The 20,585-nt window shown below is 40.4% G+C and overlaps 1 protein-coding gene across 6 annotated transcripts in view; it reads right to left on the bottom strand.

Moving 5' to 3' along the window:
- The window catches only part of AFF4 (AF4/FMR2 family member 4), a 55,083-nt gene that overhangs the window by 10,461 nt on the left and 24,037 nt on the right, over positions 1-20,585 (bottom strand). For all 6 annotated transcript variants that reach the window (XM_027683002.1, XM_027683004.1, XM_027683003.1 and 3 more), the window contains exons 6-21: positions 16,055-16,091; positions 14,528-14,576; positions 13,464-13,484; positions 12,841-12,895; positions 11,808-11,845; positions 11,286-11,448; positions 9,897-10,814; positions 7,620-7,708; positions 5,887-6,124; positions 4,655-4,752; positions 3,335-3,398; positions 3,052-3,188; positions 2,572-2,643; positions 1,808-1,901; positions 1,187-1,230; positions 146-366 (exon numbers count right to left, since the gene is read on the bottom strand). In XM_027683002.1, coding sequence (XP_027538803.1) covers positions 146-366; positions 1,187-1,230; positions 1,808-1,901; positions 2,572-2,643; positions 3,052-3,188; positions 3,335-3,398; positions 4,655-4,752; positions 5,887-6,124; positions 7,620-7,708; positions 9,897-10,814; positions 11,286-11,448; positions 11,808-11,845; positions 12,841-12,895; positions 13,464-13,484; positions 14,528-14,576; positions 16,055-16,091 — 2,338 coding nt within the window. The remainder of the gene's footprint in view (positions 1-145; positions 367-1,186; positions 1,231-1,807; positions 1,902-2,571; positions 2,644-3,051; positions 3,189-3,334; positions 3,399-4,654; positions 4,753-5,886; positions 6,125-7,619; positions 7,709-9,896; positions 10,815-11,285; positions 11,449-11,807; positions 11,846-12,840; positions 12,896-13,463; positions 13,485-14,527; positions 14,577-16,054; positions 16,092-20,585) is intronic.

The following is a 20,585-nucleotide window of genomic DNA, read 5'->3' as shown; positions in this document are numbered from 1 at the left end:
CAAGGTGTAACTTTCCACCTTATTTTGCAGAGGACCTGGTTCAGCATCCCGGGCACCACTAATTGCCTCTCCAAAATCAAAAGCCCATGAGTGTTTGCACCCTCTGGAACTCCTGAGGTTATAAAGCACCTGTGCCAGCCCTTACCTTTCTGTTCTCTTGCCAGCTGTTCAGCTTGTTCCCAAATTTCAGTGGCATAGAGGAAGTTGGACGTGACCTGGACGTAGCTGGCAGCCATCTGATGGATCCTCTGTGGGATCGTCACCGAGGACCCGCTCCCTGAAGGATTGGCTGCCCCAGAAGAGTAATTTCCTGAATTCCCTGGAGACAGCTTTGGAGAGACTGGAGACGGCATCCCGACAGGTTTGCTGCTCACCCAAAGAGAAAGATTAAATTGGAAATGCATGAATACATGAACTTTCAACACCCCATGCTGTGAGACACCCTCCAAGACCTCTCTGCCCACACTGAGGGTGTGGGATGATCAAACACTCCCACTTTACCCATAAAAAATCAGGATTTGCCCTACAACAAATTAAATGCTCGAGGCAGTAACTGCTGAGGATCCTTCAGCTCTTACTTGTAGCTTACAAAGCCCAATTACCAAACACCTTCATCTCTTAATTCAATAAAATCTTCAATTCATTGTTTAAATAAATTGAACCTTAAAGAATGAAAAAAATTACAACTACCTGGTAACCACACTGCCATAACATTACATTATATAATTACATTATATAATATTACTGCACATAACACAATGGAAATCTGAAACGCCCTCCTAAAACTCATTGAAAGATTTATCAAAGGTCCATTTTTGGGTTTAAAAGAACAGAAGTAAATTGCTAAACTAGGGGACAGACAATGCTGCAAGTACTTGTAACCATTTGGACTTGTAGCACTAATAAAGCTCTTGTTTTGGGGGGAAAAGTACTAAAGTAAACAACAAAACTCAATGAGAGAAGTAACTTGCAGGGTTAGTGACCCTTTTTTTGCCTGACAAACCCTGCACTGCAACATCACCAGCAGCAGTCCCTGTTCTCAGAATAATTACACAAAAAAGAAATCAAAATCCACACTCTTAAAACTATTACCCCAAAAGCTGCTCTCTGAGCACCTCAGGCACACAGGGAATAGAGAAAATGTGCCAGAAGTTGAGAAATACAGGCAACAGCTTTTACTACTCACCTTCCCATACCAGGTGATGGTGCTTGAGAATTATTGTAGCAATTCTGTTTGGAGAAAAAGACATTTGTCACATGATTTATGTTTATAATTTATCTAGTTACATTTTATCTGGTTATTTACTTGGTTATTTTTGACCAAATTGATTCTCAATAATATCACAGTATTTATCAACTGAAATTTGGAAAAAGATCCTTTTTTACTAATGACTTAGACATGAGTTAAGGGGTTACTTTAGCAACACAAAGAAGGATTGGAGTGGTCCTCTGCTGTAACCATTAGATACCACTGTCCCTTACGGGAACATTTTGGTTTTTTCAGCCTTTTAATAGAATGAAATCTGTTACTACTGGCATTGAACAACTAAAAGATCTCCCAAATTTATTAAAGAAGACAAAATTAATAGAGAGTTGACATGCCCAGACCAGCAGGGTTATGACATCCAAGCTGTCTCTGCCCAGCTTTAAACTACTCAACTTTAATATACTTTCAAGGTTCAGTTCTAAATGGGTATATTCCAAGTTCAGGTGTAGAGGTCTGAAAATTGGATCTGGGAATTTTAAATGATGTAGAGCTTTAATATCATTAGGTTTTAATATTCTAAGAAAATACACCTGCAATTACCTTCAGATGTTCAGTCAGAGTTTTTGAGTATTTCAATGCACTTTCCTTTTTCAGTTTGAAAAGCCTCAGGTACAGCAGAGCTTGGCACCGAAGGCTGACCAAAGACAGGACAAAAAACAGTCAAGGTCAGGTTTAGCATAACTCAGTGAGTTTCAAAAATCTAACAGCTGTGCTCCTAAAGTTTTCTCTACCAACTCAACCAAGAAAATCCACAACTACCTTTAAATTCTTAAGGAAACTGAAACAGCTTCATAAGCCTCAAGTTGAAACTTTACCTTTCAGTGATTTTGCTGGTATAATGAGCTTGGGAGACAACACAGTGATTTCCTAGACAAGGGTTTCTTTTATTTTTCACCTGTGTCAGGACATTCTGAGCACTCTGCCATGGCCTCCCCTTTCCTTTCCCCCTAAACCAAGGGGTTCTGGTCCTCCATAACTGCTGCAGACATTCCATTAAAACCTACAGGGCTACTGACAGTTCTTACAGCCAGTCCAAATGGTGACTTATCCCTGGAAGTGCACGGGATGGATCCCCATCCTCTCTGCTGTTTCTCCTTAGTGTTTCAAAGACTTGCTGTTCATGAACATCCCCTCTGCCCCCATTTACAGCAATCAGATATACAGCATAAATCTTTATGTACAGCCAAGTGAAAACTTCATGTATTTGGTTCAGAAACACCCCAGGGCTCAGTGGAACATAGCATTTCATGCAGATAAAACGTGAAATCCATCAGGGCACTGTATGAAGTGCAGAACACACGTACCAAAGCACTGCCAGCCTTTTGTCCGCAGCCGTCGCATCCGGTGCCAAGTAATTCTTCAGTTTCATAGTGTATCTGCAAACAAAGGCACCAAGTGAACCACAAAATAAAAATTACAGTTTCATTTATCAATCACAAAACACTGACACGCTTATAAATTTCTGATTTCAACTGTCTTCACCATTTCAGGAACCTCTCTCAGACTCTAAACAAAACACTAACTGGGCAGTAACTGGAATTATTTTGCTTCTCGTGGGTTACTCATTGTAGAGAGACTTCAAGAGCCTTAGCAGAAACCATCTCAACCTTCATGGAAACACTTCAAACCTCAGCAACTGGAACGAACTGGTCAGTGATCCAGTTTTAGTGGGGAATGACAACAGATCTCAAAAGCTGGTGGCCAAACCTCAGTCCATCTGACAGCTCTGATTCCCAGGCCCCTTCCCCACCCACTTGCCTTTGTATGTGCTTTGCAATGCTTACTTGATTAATTCCACAGTTTCTGAATACATAGGGAACGGGGACTTGGATTCCTGAGCATTTTTCTCCAATGCATTCCCACACTCAATGAAGGACACGACAGCATCCAGGTAGTACACGGCCTTCTCAAACCTGTCCGACTGTGGAGAGGGGAGAGACACTTTTAGGGACGAAAAGCAGAGAGAAGTACAGGAGAGTTCCAGTACAGAAGGGCAGCAAAATGTCAAAGGCAGCACCAACCCCAGGATAACGTGCAAACACTGGGTAATGTTGGAGATTAACTTACCAAAGCATCTGCATTGTGTTTCAGCTTCTTTGCTTCTTGCAAATAATGATCAGCTGAGTAAGTCCTGCAAGAGAAGACATGGATTTAGGGACTCAGCCCCACCCATATTTCATGGCCTTTTATTACTGAAGCTTCTTAGTGTTGCCAAATTTCAGATTTTTTTCTGTTCCTAACTCAAGTAACACTATGATAAAACTGTTTAAATAGTTTCAAATTAGTTCTCTAGTTTCAGGTAATTCAAAAAGTATTTCAAGCAAGTTGATTACCACACATGAATTAGTTCAATTTACTGCATTTGATAGCCAAGCAAACCAAACACTTGACCAACAACAAGGGCAGGGGAAGGAAAAAAACCCACAAACTTTGAGGACAAATTAAACCAGCACCACCAGGACTTACATTGCTAAGGGTGTGAAATATATAAAATTATGATAGAATAAATCAAGATGCATTCAGGTGTTAATTGCCTTTGCTTTGCCACCTGAGACAATCAATGCTAAACGATTTTCTCAACTAGATGAGCACAAGGAGTCATAAAAGTGTAATGATTCATTTCAACACATTAACATATTACGTACAAGTTGATTAAAGTTTGCAATAAATTATACCATCCATCCTATTTTACTTGTCAAAGAATTAAAAATATTTGAAATGAACATTTTTACCAGACCCCTTACAGGAAATTGATGTCATTACAAAGCAACAGTTAATATTAACAAGATTCTATAACTGTAAAATTATTTCAATCAGTTCTAATCTGATGAAATCCTGAAACGGCTCCGTTATAACCACAAGGTTAGAACATGTCATAATTACTGTTCCTTGCAGTAGGCTCTCCTTATGGCTTCCTATACTTCCATACAATTTCAGGTTTTAATTTTTTAATAAGTTTGATCTTATCTCAATTTCTTGGCTCTGTTTTATCTTGGGATAATTACAAAATCCCCATAAACTATTTTGTCCTAAATGACTGTGTATCCTAACCATCATATGTGCTCAACTTTTTTCTATTTCTAAAGAGCTTTTAACCAGAAAGCTACTATTATATTTGGTCCAAACATAATTTCATCTGTAGAATGAATTTAAAGAAGTGCTTTCAGAGTAAACCTTGTGCTGAGATCTGAGTTGGCACAAGTGAAACCTAAAGTCTGCACAAGACGGTGAAGTATTTGTTTTATTTTCCTTTCAAGGTATTTTCTTTGACAAAGAGCTTTCATGTCAGATCTTTTGTGAAGCAAAATGACAACTCTTCTCCGTGAGGAGCTGGCTGTGCTTGAGATCTGCAGGCACAGAGAGGGAAAGGCAATTTTCTGTTCTTACCTATCATCAAAAACGAGCTTTGCTCTCCTTGACTTTGCACTTTCCGTAGCCTGAGCAGAGGCAGGAGGGCAGCTGGAGGAATTGTTCACAATCTTTTCCTGAAAGGGAAATCAATGCCAAATAATACACTTAAAGAACAGTTAAATTTCCTCTGCCTTCAAGAGAAGCATTTGTTGTGTAAATTTCTCCCCTGACTTCACACATTCTACGCAACAAGGACAGTTTGCAGCTGCCTGAGCTGCCACTGAGCACAGGGAATAAATAATCAACTTCCAGGAGGCTCCCGCCTAATGCTGGCACAGAACAGACACCAGGCTGGGATGGAGCTCCTCACTCCAACCCTCTCCATCAGAGGGAAGGATGCAGCCAAGGCTTTCTAAACACACTTAGATCCAGGAAATTCCTCCCTCAATCTCCCATGTCACTGTTTCTAAATTTTGTTCTTCCACTCTAACCAAGAGATGATGAGGATTTTGATTTCTCATTTCTATAAACACACTCTGCTGAACGCATTTGCCTTGAAAAAACCCCCACAGGAGTAGGTACTACTCTGAGAAAGGTATGAGTAAGCACAGCTGAAGTATAAAATGATAAACATATCGCAAATATACAACTGGCTTTGGGACATTTATATTTTTAAATTCCATCACATCTAAATATCTTCCCAACCTAAATCTCTTAAAAACCATTTTCTGCACCATCTTCATAACCATGTTTTTTCCCCCCAACCACAGAGAGCACTGTAAATTCCTGAGCTGGAGTTAAAATTATCTTTCTGAGCTCTTACAATGTCATAAAATGAGAGCTACAGCTTCCCACTCCAGCACTGAGCATGGACCAAGCTCCTGCTCTCCTGCAAAACCAGGACAAGTTCTATATCTGCTCTGAGGAGACAAGAGCAACTTCATTGTTCCATTTACCAGTGTGTAGACAGCTTTCTAGCAATATTTCTTATTAACCAATTAATACACAGGCAGCATCAGTCACCAGGAGATGACTAAGACTAAACTAATTTCATTAATTAACAGAAGAATTTGGCAGGATAATCATTAGTATTCCACCTTTCCCCCAAAGTGTTTTCTAACTTATGGATTTCCAGGGCACCTAAGCACTATGACACGAAACAATGCATACCTAATATTAATTACATTTTAACTTGAACTAAAAACTGTTTAGATCAAACTGCAGAGCAAAGGAGGAGGTTTAAGGCATGTACAGAGTCAGCCCTTTACCTTGGCTTCCTTGGCACTACTGGAACCCTTCCCCTCTGTCTTCTTCTGCTTGGAAGAGGAGCTGCTTTTGCTGCCACTGCTGCTTTCCTTGCCTGGGTTGCTGCTGGATTTTAAGGATGATGACTGACTGACCGTCCTCTTCCGGGACCCGTGTTCCTGCTTGGAATCTTTCTGTAGGACTGGGGCAGCAGGAGATGGCAGTAAATCCTTCTCTTTAACAGCACTTGGCTTTGAAGACCTGCACAAAAGGAACAAATTCAAGGTTAGGGTTTCTTTCCTTAAAAAACAAACACAAAAACAACCCAAAAAAACCCAACACACAAAATTTTGATTTTTAACTTTTAAACTGAAAAACCCTTGTTTTTTAAACAAGACTTGGCAAACCAGCTATGGAGAAAAGGAGAATAATTTTGGAGAATAAGTTTCTTCAAAGCCAGATTGAACTCGTTTTCACCATTTTATTTGTTCTGACCTGAAAACACAGGCAAAACCAGACAAGTTCTAACCATAAAACCACACCCCTACACCAGTTCTTAAAAAAAACACCCTAAACACTCACAATTTCAGCACTGCAAGCCAATGCCAGCGCCAGGCTGTCTGTGCAGACCAGCCAGCCAACAGCTCCAGGGAAAGATGCTCCAGATAAATCTCTGGAACCCAGGGAATGGGAAAACTTCCTCAGTGCAGCCTTTCAGGACAGTCTTACCTTGGCTGCTGAGGGATGCTGTTGGCTATTCCTGGCTTCCCATAATTATTATTTCTACACATTATTCCTATAAAATCATAGATTTTCATTTAATTAAGTGTCTTTCAGAGAACTGCATTGGCAATCAAGGAAATATCAGAAATAGTAGGTGAAAAAGCAAAATCAAGCTAGAAATGTATGCCTTCATTCCACATCTGCTTCCTAACAAACACTAAGACACTGTTTAATTCGAGAGGGGCAAAGAAGAGTTGTAACATCTGATGTGCTGCAGCTTCTCACATATTTGTAATTTGGCAATTACTCACTAGAAATATTATCCATGGCACAATTACACCAGTTTTCAATTGCCAGAACTGAAACAGCAGTTTTTAAAAGGCAGTGGAAAAAACTTACTCTTTTCTGTGAATTAACACTGACCAAGAAATAAATCAAATAAATCAATTGCAAAAAGCATGGGAAACTCAGAAATAACATATTAAACAGTGTTGCTGATTTGCTATTTCTGTATTACTTTGCTTTTGGGTCACTCTCTCTTTTCTTTAGCTAAAGTTCCAAGCTAAATTGATAGAGGCTAAATCCATGGATCCAAAGCTCAGTGCCATCAGCTTCCAAGACAAAGTCAGTTGTGTAATTTACTCCCAGCTTACAAACTTGCTAAATGGAGAATTACCAGACTGGGTTAATTTAAAAGCACAGATTTTGCAAGATCAAAAAGCCAGCTGCAGAGCTGCTTTCTAAACCAAAACCAACTCCACTGTGTATTAGAGAAAACCAGGAAGCAATCACCTGTCTTCTGTTAAGTAACACAATTGTCTTTGGCCAATGTTTTTGGGTATGAAAATTGATTTCCACCAACTAATATTAGAAACTCTGAAATAAATTTTTTTGAAGGTAAGAAATAATAAAATTTTACTAAATGATTAAGGAAACACTTGGGGTAGGGGAGTGGAGAAGAGGGTGCAGATAGGCACCATCCTCTCCACGATAACCCTGAGCCTTCAGTGTTGGGAACAGCCAAGATACTCACTCCCTGCTGCTGGAAGTCTTGTGTCCTGATTGAGCTTTTTCTTCCAGTTTCGTTTTCTTGCTTTCGCTGGCTCTGTTTTCATCCTCATTCTGAGTAAAGCAAACAAGAAATACATCCAGGAAATATCCACTTTTACAGCTTCACTGACAGTGGCAATATTTCACATTAAGAGACCTTATTTAGCAGGTGTTTCACAGTGTACAGAGTAAAATACACACAGACCACAAAAACATGACCTACAGCATCTAATCCTTATCAAATATTTGACCAGACCCTTGATATTGGAACAAAATGAAAAAACAAGTCTGGCTACTAAACTACAACCTGCATAAAAGCAGTAGCAGCCAAGTTGTTCATTTTAGCACAAATATATCATCATCATTAAATACAAGAAAAATCTGCCAAAGGCTTTGGCAAAGATCAGGAGACAGATTTTATGTTGTAGGGTTTAAAGAGTGTCTTATGAATGCCAGGAAAGGGTAAAAATCTAATCAGTCTATTAAGTTAAGCTCAGAGATGTTGAAGACTATATATTTATATAAATTTAATCCTGAAGTCAAAGGATCTTGAAGATGAATTTCTCAAGTGTCTTCATGGAGCACTTGAGGGATCAATACAGTGAATAAACGGAAAATGAGGCCTCAGAGGAAATCACCTGGTAACACATCCCACCAAAAGGTTTCTGTTTTGTGACACTGATGCTGCAACTCTGAGCCTTGTGAGCAAGGAGACACAAGAGCAAACAATGAGTAGACCTGTGGTGCCAGTTGTGTTTGGAGCACTCAAACCTAAAACTGGAGGGACAGAGAAAAGGGGAGTTCTTTATTTGCCTCACACAGGATTCCATCCTCTCTAGTGGTGCCAGGAAGCCTCAAAGTAATCAGAGGCTTCCCAAAAATGAACCACCAGACTGTTTTCTGGGATAAAACCTAAATTAATTGGTCTTACCAAAGCTTTCTGGTTTAGATGTAAGAGCACAGATCTTTAATGCTCTAACTCCAAATGTGTACTGAAAGGTGTAACTGCCCAAAGAAAGAAAAGTCAGTGAATCCAGATCCATTAGAGCATGTGGGTGCATTCCCAGAACATCAGGAATTATACAGCAACACTTGCAAAAAGTAATTATTCACTGTACTGGTCAGTGTGATCCCCTTTTTACAAAAAAACCTCCTTTTCTGACTTCATTTCTCTAACCAGAGAAAACAGGAAACTTAGGAATATTAGAGGACAAACCTCTGTTTGCAGTTACATGTCAAGTCTCCCAGATGACATTAATTTCAGCAAATGATCAAGTTTACTTTGGTTGCTCAGTGGGAAAACTGGTTTAACTGAGATTATCTATCCCCTCAAATGACTCTCTGAATGATTTCACAGAATCCTTGGATTGCAGATGTCAACAAAGTCTCACAACCACTGCCAAATCCCTGTCAAAATCAGAGCGAAATCCAGGGTAGCACAGGGATTTCTGAATCCCCAATCCAGGGTTTCACAGTCCTAAATTCACGGAAACCAGATGTTTATAAAAACTGAAAGTGGATCACTGAGTCCATCTGACAGTCCCATGTTTGCTCTGTCCGTGTGTTGAGGTTTCTAAAAGCAGTTTAAAATTACACCATCAACTACTTCTGACATATTCCTCCCAAGAGTACTATTCCTCCACTGATTCCTCTCCATTTTACTGCCCACTCTTGCTTTTTACTTATAGTTGAAGAGATTAAATGCTTTTTCTGAAAAAGACTGAATATTATTATGGAGAGATCCCCTGCTCCCAGTGAAGCAGCACCCCGAGATCATGTTTTCTGCTGCTGCCATGCCCAAGGTGCAGTCCTGCCTCATCCCTTATCCTGGCAGTAGCCAATTCCATAGTTCAGGGAGCTGACTGAGATGAAAACTGACTTTTGGGGTTTTTTTTCCCAGGTGGATTTTCCACTGGATCAGCTGCCTGTGCTGGCCTGCAGGGCACAAGGAGCTGGTGCCAGGTCAAGGGGAAGCAGGAGAGGGCTGGATGAAGAGCTCAGAGGCACAGAATGTGTCACCTCCATGAGCTCTGGCTACAGGGCTAACTAACACTGCTACAGGGGTGTCCTTCCTCCAAAAGAAAATCCCAGCAGTCTCTCCCTTAAAAGCACAGGGATGATCCATGTGTTCTACACAAACAGGTAGCAAAGCCATTCTTAAATTGCTCAGTTGCTACACTGAGGTGTGATTTGGGTTCTGGGATACACACAATCCACCGTGGGTTGAGGTAACAGGTAAATCTCTCTACAAAATTATCACCTGTTTGTGTTTCCTTTTGCCTTTTGTAGAACTTTTGTCCGACGGCTGTTTCTGGGATTCCCTGGGGTGCTTCTCCGGGGCGCTTTTCTTCTCCACTTTGGGTGCATCAGCATCCTTGTAAGGCTTCCCTGGTATTCGGGATAAGAGGCTCAGGTCAATCTTCACAATGAGTGGGTACCTTTCATCAGGATCACTGAGTGGTGAAAGAAGCTCTTTCTCTTCCATAGGAGAGAACATTCTTTGCCGAAAAAAGCTGTCATCCTCCTCCATGGAAGATTTAACAGGAGTCCTATTGCTCTCAGAGTATTTGGGTGTTTGTGATGAAGGAGGCAGACTCTCATTTTCATCTGAATCAGAGGATGAGGTATCTGTTTCGATGAATTCCCTGGATTTCTGGGCAGATTTGCTTGAAGCCTTGTATTTCTTTTTCTCTGTTGTAGGCCGAGGGGAAGACTTGGGCTCTTTCTTTATATTGGGTTTCCTGGAGCCTTTTGTGGCCGCCTTATGCCTGTTTGAAGGGATATTTGTTGCCATGTCCACTGGGGTTTCACTTTCTATTTTAAGACCTCCTCTAGGCTCTTCCACAGATGTCTTTTCTGCTTTCTTGGGCTGTTTTTTCCCCACAGTCCTCCTCTGTGCCGAGCTGTCACTCTGGGCAGGTGATTTCTGCCTGCCCCGACTGCTCTCCGAGCCCTTCTGGGTGGGTTTGGAATCTCGCCCTGGTGTAGAAGAAATGGAATCCTTGGATCCACCTTGATCAGTGTACCCACTTCCTGTGCCCTGATCCCGTCCCTCTTTTTTGTAGCCTTGGGAAGATGGAATATTGCTGTCCACGGAAGAAGCTGGTGACACTTTATGGGAATTGACTTTGTTCAACCAGTTATCCAGTTGCCACTTGTTTGTCGGCGGTGGCTCTGGCTAAAAACAAATTAAAAAACAGAGTTAGAGAAGATATTTCATTTTTCATTGCATTTCTTCCATCTTTTCCATGGGACAGCTGTATGATGCTGCACACCAAAGCAAAAGGTACACCCAAAAACCTGAGATAAATAACAATTTAAATACAGGTATAAATAACAGCTCAATTTTCCCTTCATCTGGAGCAGCTATCAACAGGCAGTATTTGATGTCATAGTTTTTTAAGGTACTGTTATTTAACTTCTGCTTTCCAACAGACAACTGGTGGTACAGACCACCTCAAATTTAAACATCAGGTGTCTGTTTATATAGAGAATTGTCATACCCAACTACAGGTCCTTCAGCAGAAGAACAGTCCAGCTTGAAAAAGAACCCACGTTGGTCTATTTATTTTTTCCAACAGTTTGAGAATTTATTACTCTTTCCTGTGTTAAAGCTGAGCATTAATGCCAAGCATGGGTCAAACCCTACCTCGGGGGATGCACTCTGGGATGGTTCATTGGCTTCACTGTCACTGGAACTGCTTTCACTCTCCGAGTCAGACCCTGAGCTGCTTTCAGAGCCACTGTGGCTGCTCGAGTCATCCCTGGAGTTATCTGCTCCTTCACTGTTATGCTGGGAAGGTTCAGAATTACTGAAAGAAAAATGGTGAAAAACAAACATTACCCAAGCCCCAGATACATCCTAGAACTCCTTTCATTAGAAATTACAAAATATAAAATTTTAATTAACATTTACTAGAAAATGCAACATAACTGAACACAGTTCACTGTGGAAACAACCAAACTTTGGCTTTTCCCTGCTTCCCAAAGTGGTCAGTGTAATTTGCAGGATAGACACTATTTAATCACTGATTAAATTCTAATCACCTTTTGCTTTAATATAAGAGAAAGGCCAAATATGAATTTTGGAAATGAGCTCAAGCCAAGAGTGCTGACTAGGCTGAATATCTTCCCTCTCTTTCCTATGCTGCAATCCCCCAGGAATTCCTACCTTCCAGGTGTGCTCCTTGGCACTGTCTTATCGCAGTCCTGCAATTAAGAAAAACAGCATGAAGCTTCTAGAAGTTATTTTAGGCTTGTATATACAATTAAGTTGCAAGACATCAATTCAGAGGCTTTAATTTTTTTAATATAACATCTTCATTCAGTATTTGCAGCAGCCTAAATTTATCTGCATTTTCCCTACACAGAAAGAAAAGCAGAGTTATTTTCTCCAGGTTTTCACCACAAATCTCTATATTCTGACTACAGTTGTGAGAATTCCCATTTCCACCACTAATTAATAACATGTTTCCATCTTTTTGAATCAGATGATTCAGCATTTCACAATGCTGAAAATCCTAAAATGCCCAGGGTACTTGGAGTTCACTGACTAAATGCATTATCTCCAAGTTTTCCAAAGGAAGAAAATCAAGTACTAGAACTGGGAACAAGAAGAAAAGAAACACCAGAGGAGTGAAGTTACTCCTGGGCAGCACAGACATACAGGCATTTTTATTTCACATGCTAGGGGCCATTTCTGGCAGAAGCTGCATAAAGTTAATACCAAAAAGAGTAAAAAAGAGATGTTTTGATAAAAATAAACGTGCTGCTGTACTCCCACTGACATATACAGCACCTCTTATCATCCCAAACACAGTCCCAAGGTACCAATGCACAGAGATGTTCACACCATGAACTCTTTAGCTGGAATGGCAGAACATGAAGGTTCTATCTTAAATAATTAGCCATTATTTATGTTTTAAAGTACACTATTGCCATTTGATGTTCAGAGAAAGCCCATGTGAAATCAGTAAATGAGAATTTCTAGATAAAAGCATAATGTTTTCACAAAACAATTTTCCCCCAAGATTACATTTAGGAATACCTGAGGTTTGCCTAAAAACATTCCACTAGATTTTAGTTTCTTAATCCGAAATCTCCTGTTAAGCTGCCCAGTTTGCTGCTGGGACACTGATCCAGCTGCAGGACTGGACCACGAATGAATTCAGTGTTTTTCTGGAACTCTGATTTAAGGAACATACCTGCTCTCCATCGCTGTCTTCGCTACTGCTGAGTTTTAAGTCATCTTTCAACATACTAAGTAAAAGGGAGAAAGTGAGACAAGTTTTTCCAGGTACTTTAATTACTTTCAAAGCATTCTTCTAGATTTCAACATGCCACTGTTTATCCTACAGAGAGGCTGCGTGGGTGAAAGCCACCAGATACTATTCAAACATTTCATGTTTAAGAATGGTGAGCTGAGTCATTCTTTAGAGAAGAATAAGGATTCAGGTACTTTGACTCCTTAGTCCATTCTGTTAAATTTAGAAAGGAAATTTGACACAATTTACTGATGTGGGAGGAGGTAACTTGTATATGTTCAACTTCTTACACACAATGGCCAAGAACAGTGTTTTGAATGGAATAAAGAAAGCCAACACCAGTGGCTGCTTCCTGTCTTGTGGCAACAGTGCAACTGTCCTAAGCCATAATTAATTATTATTATTCAAAGCAATAATTACTTATGGTAGTCATACATACACACACTATTTCACAAGATTGAAAATACATGAGCACACTGAAAACATATTAACAGGGTTTTTATGATTCCTGAGAAATATGTTTGATTAGAAATATGTTTGATTATAAAAATAAAACATCTTACTCTGTCTGGTTCGATTCGCATCTGCAGAAAGAAAATGAGAAAGGATTAAAAAGTCTGACACTTGTGAGTTTCACAGTAGAGCTGTTCCTACTGATGATCTGGAAAGGAACACCAGCCTCTAGGATCGTGTTCCTGAAATATTTGTCACTGCTATCCTTTTCTAAAAGATGCAGTTATCTCCTTTTTAGAGGCTTTTTTTACCAGATCATATTCACTTTTTTTTTAAAAAAATCATTTAAAGCTAAATTGTCACAGTAAACATCATCTAAACTTTCTTCCCATGCATCCCAGCTCAGCATGTGTCCAATGTTGCCTCTTGTTCTCAGATGTCCTCACATTTCCCATCTTTGGAAATAGCAAAGTTCCTTCAACATCTTCTTAAACTGCATGTTTTGGCAAAACTTACTGTAAATCTACATTAATTGAGAGGGGTTTCTTTTTGTTCTATTTCTTTCCCATAGGTCATGTGCTTTTCAATCTTACCAATTCAGTGGCAGAAGAACCAGACTTAATTCTGTGACTGCACCCCAACAAATGGTAACTAAGTTTTCAGCTTCTACTTTCATTAACATACAATCAGCCAGTAAATATTTATTTCTAGGGGCATATTTGTTTGGAAACAATCTTTTAACTGCATATAATTGATTTTTAGGTATGAGAAAGGTGGACTACAGCCATCTAAAATATTCCAGTTGCTTTTAAATTTTTCTGTGTTGCTGTGTCTGTGCCCATAACTAATAGAAACATTCGTCAGTGAATTAAAAGACCGAGCAGAAGAAACCTCACAAGATCCAAGACACAGTTTTCTGTCTCCTCCAATCCAAAACCTTTCCTTATCCTGTATTTGTGACACCTACAAGCTGCTTCCAGCTGACAGCTCTGCAAGGCACATGTTTGTAAGTCCTGTCCTGCCCACTCTCACATGCTGATCCCCTTCTCCTGCCAGCCAAGGAGAGGATGCTGAAGTGTCTGTGCAAGAACTGACACATTCTACTAACAGCTATTTTCCAAATCTCTTAAAATACGACTGGTTTTTGTGAAATGTTTTCTCAACAGCTACTTACGATTTGGATTGATGACCATTGGATGTTTTGGATGAAGGATTATATCGTTCTAGAAGAAGAGAAAAAGAAATGCACAGTTGAAAACTCTGGTAGCAAAAGAAGCCACTCCAAAGCTGCCACAAGGATACAGTCATGGATAAACCATGAACAGCTGAGGGGACAGGAAGGAGCAGTAACCAGGTGACACCTCCCACCTGAAGGACTGAAGGAGGGAGGGAATGCCAAGGCAAAGTACTAAATACAGGCAATAATTTAATCAAGAAAATCTAGAAAATCATTTAAATCATTGTTGTCTAAATGAATACACAGTTTGTTATTAATGTTGTGAAATCTGTTTTGCTTCTACTAAGATTAAACTATTGCTTTCTACATGGAGGATATGGGACATAGATCTGTCTGTTGAGCTCTGACTGTTTCAGCATCCCCACACAGCTTTTGAGTGGATGAGCAACCTCCACATCCCAAAATCTGTCTGAAACACCAATTCTGACAACAGGAATACACACTGATATCATCATGCTTTTCAGTTTGGGTTTTTTCCCCTTCCCTTTTCTTTAATCCTGGCAAATAACTGAGTGAAGCTTAACAGAAACAAGAACTGAGACTGTTTAAAGCTTTCCAAAAAATCCAAACTGGAGTTGAAAACTGGCTCTGTGTTTAATTAACCTTCCTCTTCCTTTGCACACCTAAAGATCAGCTGCTCCTATAACGTGAGCCTATGGTTTAGCATTATGGAATTAAGCTTTAATTTGTTTCCTTAAATCCCCACTGTATCAGGTGTTCACATTAAGCTGCTTGTGAATATCTAAGAATAAACCATTCTTCTTTTACTATTTAAGCTGTTTAATCACTTCAAGAAGGAGTGGAAAGACTTTTGGAAGGTAACAGTACAAATGGATTTCAATTTTAGCTGGTATGTTACCTGTGTTAAGTGTTACTTTCAGCAATATTCAAAATAATTACACAGTTAAAAGAAATAAAACCTGCTTTTGTCTAAAATCCAAAAATGCATTCTGGGACAAGAAGTTCAAGGATATTACTAAGCATATTATATGAGTTCTTAACCAGTTCTCTCTCTTGATTTTAAAATGTCGAAGTGAAAACAAAGAGTGAAACTGCAATGTGCTTTTTCTACTGAATATAAGCAAAAGCACTGTTTCAGTTTCTAATATGTCCCCAAGCAGGGAGTTGGGTTTTGTAAAAGTGTTTTGGTTTAGCACTCAGCTATTTTCAATTCAATCAACCAAGGAAGCATTTTTTAAAGAATTAGAAAATGTGATCAATTAAAAATAGTTATTTTCCCCTAGAAAAACCACCCTTGCAACTCAGTAATAACTTCCTATATCTGAACAAAGAAATGCAAAAGGAAATCAAGCAATTGTTTTATTGCTTAAAACTTGAGAAAGTAGACTCCATCTTATGACCAGTCTGGAAAATCTCATTCCCTAAAAAACATCTTAGGAGATGCTGAGAATCATGGATGGCAACAAAAGCATTAAACATATTCCAAAAGTTTAATATACTCACTCTGTTCTCCAGTGCCAAAACTGGACTGCTGGGATTCCTGAGGGAAGAAAAGATCACAAAAGTTGGTTTTTTTCCACTGGGAATTTTAACATACTAAAAACCAGGCTGTAAGGAAGATATTCTTTCTACTTCAAGGATGGCGTCTAACCTCTGAAAAATGGGAAAAAACTATCAACAACCAGAAAGAGGGATTCATTATCCAGGCCCCAGAGCAGCCCAGGTGAGGAGCTTCCCACTCCTCCTCCTCAGCCCAGCTCACCCATGTCCTTGCTGTGCAGTTGCACTGCATCATAGCTGGAACTCCAAAATCCCTCTGTAACTTCCATAAATCCCAGCTCCCTGTATGTTTAGCATGGAGAGGAACCATTCAGAATGTTTGTTTATCCTCCTTATACACAAACTTTGCTGCTTGTTTGAAGTATTTTCCTTCAAACCCTTTTCTCCTCATTTTCCTTTTCCAGGCACACACAGCACCCTGAGGGACAAGCAATGAGGACACGAAAAACCTCTCAACAAAAAAATTTATCTCAGCCACAAAGGACCCTAAGGGACAATATGAGATTTAAATCCTGACCAGCTCTGCACACTCTGCCCAGAATACTCCACGCGGGTCCCTGGTAAATCCAGCCAGGCCCGGGTAGCCAACACAGCGTTCCCAGAATAGCCAAATCTCCATGAAATCACACAATTCCCTTGTGCAAAAGCCAATAAACAATGGTACTACAGATTTACAGAAAGGTTTGGGTTGGAAGGGACCTTAAAGCTCATCTTGTTCTGCCCCTCTGCCATGGGCAGGGACATCCACTATCCCAGGTTGCTCCCAGCCCCGTCCAACTTGGCCTTGAACACTTCCAGGGATGGGGCAGCCACAGCTTCTCTGGGCAACCTGTGCCAGGGCCTCACCACCCTCACAGCCAAGAATTTCTTCCTAATATCATTTATAACTAGTTGTGAGAGATGAAGCCTTGCAAATTTTAGCACTTTTATCATCTTCAGTATTCCCATTCCACAGAAACCTCAATTCTGACTCCCAAGACACAGGAGATTAAAAATTCTTTTTAAACCCTAAAATACTGTTTTAACAAACAAATACACAGAGGCTACTGAGCTACTGAAAACCCACTTCCAGGCTAGAGTATCTTTTTAAAATAGGACCTTCCTGACCTCATTTTAAAATGAGGACAACTGCCAGTCCCAGAAATACAAGTTGAGTCAAATACTTTCAATTTTTTAGCTACATACACACGTTTTACCTAAATGGTCTGGCAATAGCCTACCAAAATTACAATAAAATGAATTCCACTTTTTCTGGTACACCTGTGAACCAGTTTTGCCACACAGCCAAGTTGGTGCCAGGCAATTTATAAAATGGAGGTTTTTAAACACACAAAAGCTTTACCCAGCAAAGTAGACTTAAAATGTTTCAATTTCCCTTAACTTTGTATTTCTCAAGTGGAGCAGTTGCAATAATGCACTGAACAAGTATTTTGTGCATGGGGAACTTTATGGGGAACCTGATAAGGAACTTTCCTTGGAAGGTGTTTCTGATCTTTACTAACTGAAAGAAAGGAAGGGGCAATAAAATAAAATTAACCTCTGTTTAAAGTGCAAAGCAAAGACGGAGAAAAGTCTTGTGACTTCAACAGAAAGCAACAGTCACACTTCCTTCAAAATAAAACCTGTTTTTTTATCTTTTACACAGGTAGGAGGAGGGCAGGTGTGATTCCCTGAATCTCTTTTGCCACTGGCAGCTCAGATGCCAACAGACTAAGTCAAAAAAGAAGTAACAACCACACAGTAATCAAACACCACACCTCCAGAGGCACTGCACTGAAGGGAGCACGGGATGGGGAACTGGCACCCCTTTACCAGCACACGGATGAGGAATTTGCAGAACACACCTGCCTAATTCCTTGCTTTAGTCAGCTTCCTACTTGGAAGGCAAAGCACAGGCTCTCAGCTAAGTGCACTTTAATGAGGTGTTATGGTTAAATGTGCAACTTTTTCCAACTCTCTTGCCATCTATTGAATACATATTTCTTTAAGAAACTCAGAGATCAAAAAAAAACAACTCAGCTCTACTTTCAACTCCAAAGATATTTACAGCAGCAGCTTCTAAAGGTCTGCTTCAGAAAGAAATTCAAAACAACTGAAAGGAAGGAAACCCTTTCAACCAAAATATAATAGACTGCTACGGTTACACAGGGAAGACACTTAAGCAGGAAACAAAAAGTATGACAAAAAAACGTGGAGAGAGGAACTCTCCAGCTGGACGGGACGGCATCGGGGGCCTGATTCCCACCTCACAGACCTGGCTGTGGTGAACAGGACCCATTTCCATTTAATAGCTGAAATCTCAGGTCAGATCTCATTTTGATTTCTCAAAAGGAAGTTTCCGTATTGCTGGAGATCAGGGGATCCGACTGCTGACCTCGGTCACTCCGGCACAGGGCAGGAATGGAGGAACCTGGAGGCAGAATCCACCTCTCCATGGCCTTCAGGCCCCGGCGCAGGTACAAACAGTGCCAAGCCTCCCATGGTGCTGGGAAACAAAAACCTTCCCCTCCCCAACAAACAGCTGGAGTTTTTTAATATATTTTATAAACATGCCAGTATTTTTGGCGTTTTTGACTGTGAGCCCATGGATAAAATTACAGTGTTAGGTCACGGGATAACATTTTTTATCATGTCTCAGGAATCTACATATTTTTCATAGCATCCATAAAACTTTCCCTGACCTATTTTCATGGAGTTTTATCTTCTGATTCAAAGACTTCCTGGTAACTGTTAGATATATTTATAGTAATCAGAGAGGCCCCAGTCAGGAGTTTGGGTTCCTTCAAGCTACTCACTCTCTACACACAGGGAAAGCGATCCCATCCCAACAGTTCGACAAATAAAATCAAGTGGTCCACCAAAGGGAGCTTAATTCTGTGTGAACAGGAAAAACATAGCAACTTGTGCACACAGGAGAAATGCTGTGAAACACTTCAGCATATGACTTGTAATAAATGGAGCACAGTATTAAAGAGGAGGAGCTTTCCTGCAGCAGAACTGCTTGATTAAAGTAAACCACTGTTTTGTTTTGTTTGGTGAATTCTGCTCTGGGCCCAGACTGCACAAGCCTATGGCTCACTAACTCACTGGAATTCTGCATAGCTGCTGCTGCCAAGAATGACAGAGGGGAGAAGGCAGAGGAAATTATAGGCTTTGGATGCAGAGAGAGAATTTGACAGAGTTCCATGGCTAAGATGTGCAGCCACAAAATAAAAAAGCTGGCAAAAAGTCAAGAGACTCAGAGCAGCCATAAATGGAATTTTTTGCAAACTGGGTGAAGAAACACAATCCTGGCTGAGAGGTTCAGAAAGCCCCACAAGCACCTTTTTTGTTCAAACATTAACACAACTGTGCAGTCCTAGGTAGTTTCTCCCCGTGTCACAGACGTGGATTTCTGCACACTTCTCCCCAGACTGAGTCAAATGCCAGGATACACAGAAACAAGCAGCATTCAAAGTATTCAAGTATTCAAAGCAGTGGAATAAGGACCTTTGTTGATGAGGAAAGGTGTGGGATTTCTTTCTCTATAATAAAAGGTACGAATTATTTCCAGGCTGACAGTTTTATATAACACAGCAAATAAACCCTAAGAGTAGTATATGCAAGATTAATATTGATCTAATGCTAAGAAAATAGACGACAGGATTTACTTTCTAGATATGGCTTCCAAAGTAAAGCTGAGAACTGAATGGCATGTTCTGAATTTTCTGATCACTGGAGAGAAGCAGAATGCAGTGAAACAGGACCATGGCACACAGAGGGTGGTGACAGCAGGACTGCCCATGGCTCTGGGATATCCAGCCAGGATGAGAAGCTCAACCCATACCAGTCTGGGGCAGTTTTGTGGATATGCACTTCCAGCACAGACCTGGAACCTTTGGCTGAAAGAAGGTGATGTCAAATCATTCACATAAGATGACGGGTTTAGACATATCACATCAGAGACCTCAGTGAGAAAGTTTTCTTAAAATTATTCACTGTTCTGGTTTGGGGAGCAATTTGGATCAAACAGGAAATAAGGAGCAGCAAGTGATGCTCTAAAACAGCAGCAGGTCAAATAAAGCATAGTCTTAATTATTACAAAGGTAACTTTTAAAAGACAAACAGTCTGATTTGTACAGTCTGAAGCTATGCCAAGTTAGGGGTGGGGCACCCCAATTCCTCCCAGAGATATGTTGAGTCTGGAGAAAAATCCTATTGTTGAGTTGAATCTTTTACTGGTAATCAGCAGATACAGGAAACAAACCATGAATTCCTGGATGAGTCAGGAATCTCCAAGCTGGGTTTCACCCACAGCCATCTCCCCTGCCTACCCATGGGCTCCCAGGATCCTGCAGATTGCAGAGCTAGTCTTCAAGGCAAACGATTCCCAGTGCCAGTGTGCCCCAAAACCCTGCAGCTGGGGCTGCCAGACCCGGCCCCAGTGAAGGAGAGAGAGATCTCCTTCCTCAGAGGTGTCAGCTCCAGCAGGTCT

This window comes from Neopelma chrysocephalum, unplaced genomic scaffold, assembly GCF_003984885.1.
Source record: "Neopelma chrysocephalum unplaced genomic scaffold, ASM398488v2 Primary Assembly neopelma1_63, whole genome shotgun sequence".
NCBI lineage: Eukaryota > Metazoa > Chordata > Aves > Passeriformes > Pipridae > Neopelma > Neopelma chrysocephalum.
This window is presented reverse-complemented; position numbering and strand designations above follow the sequence as displayed.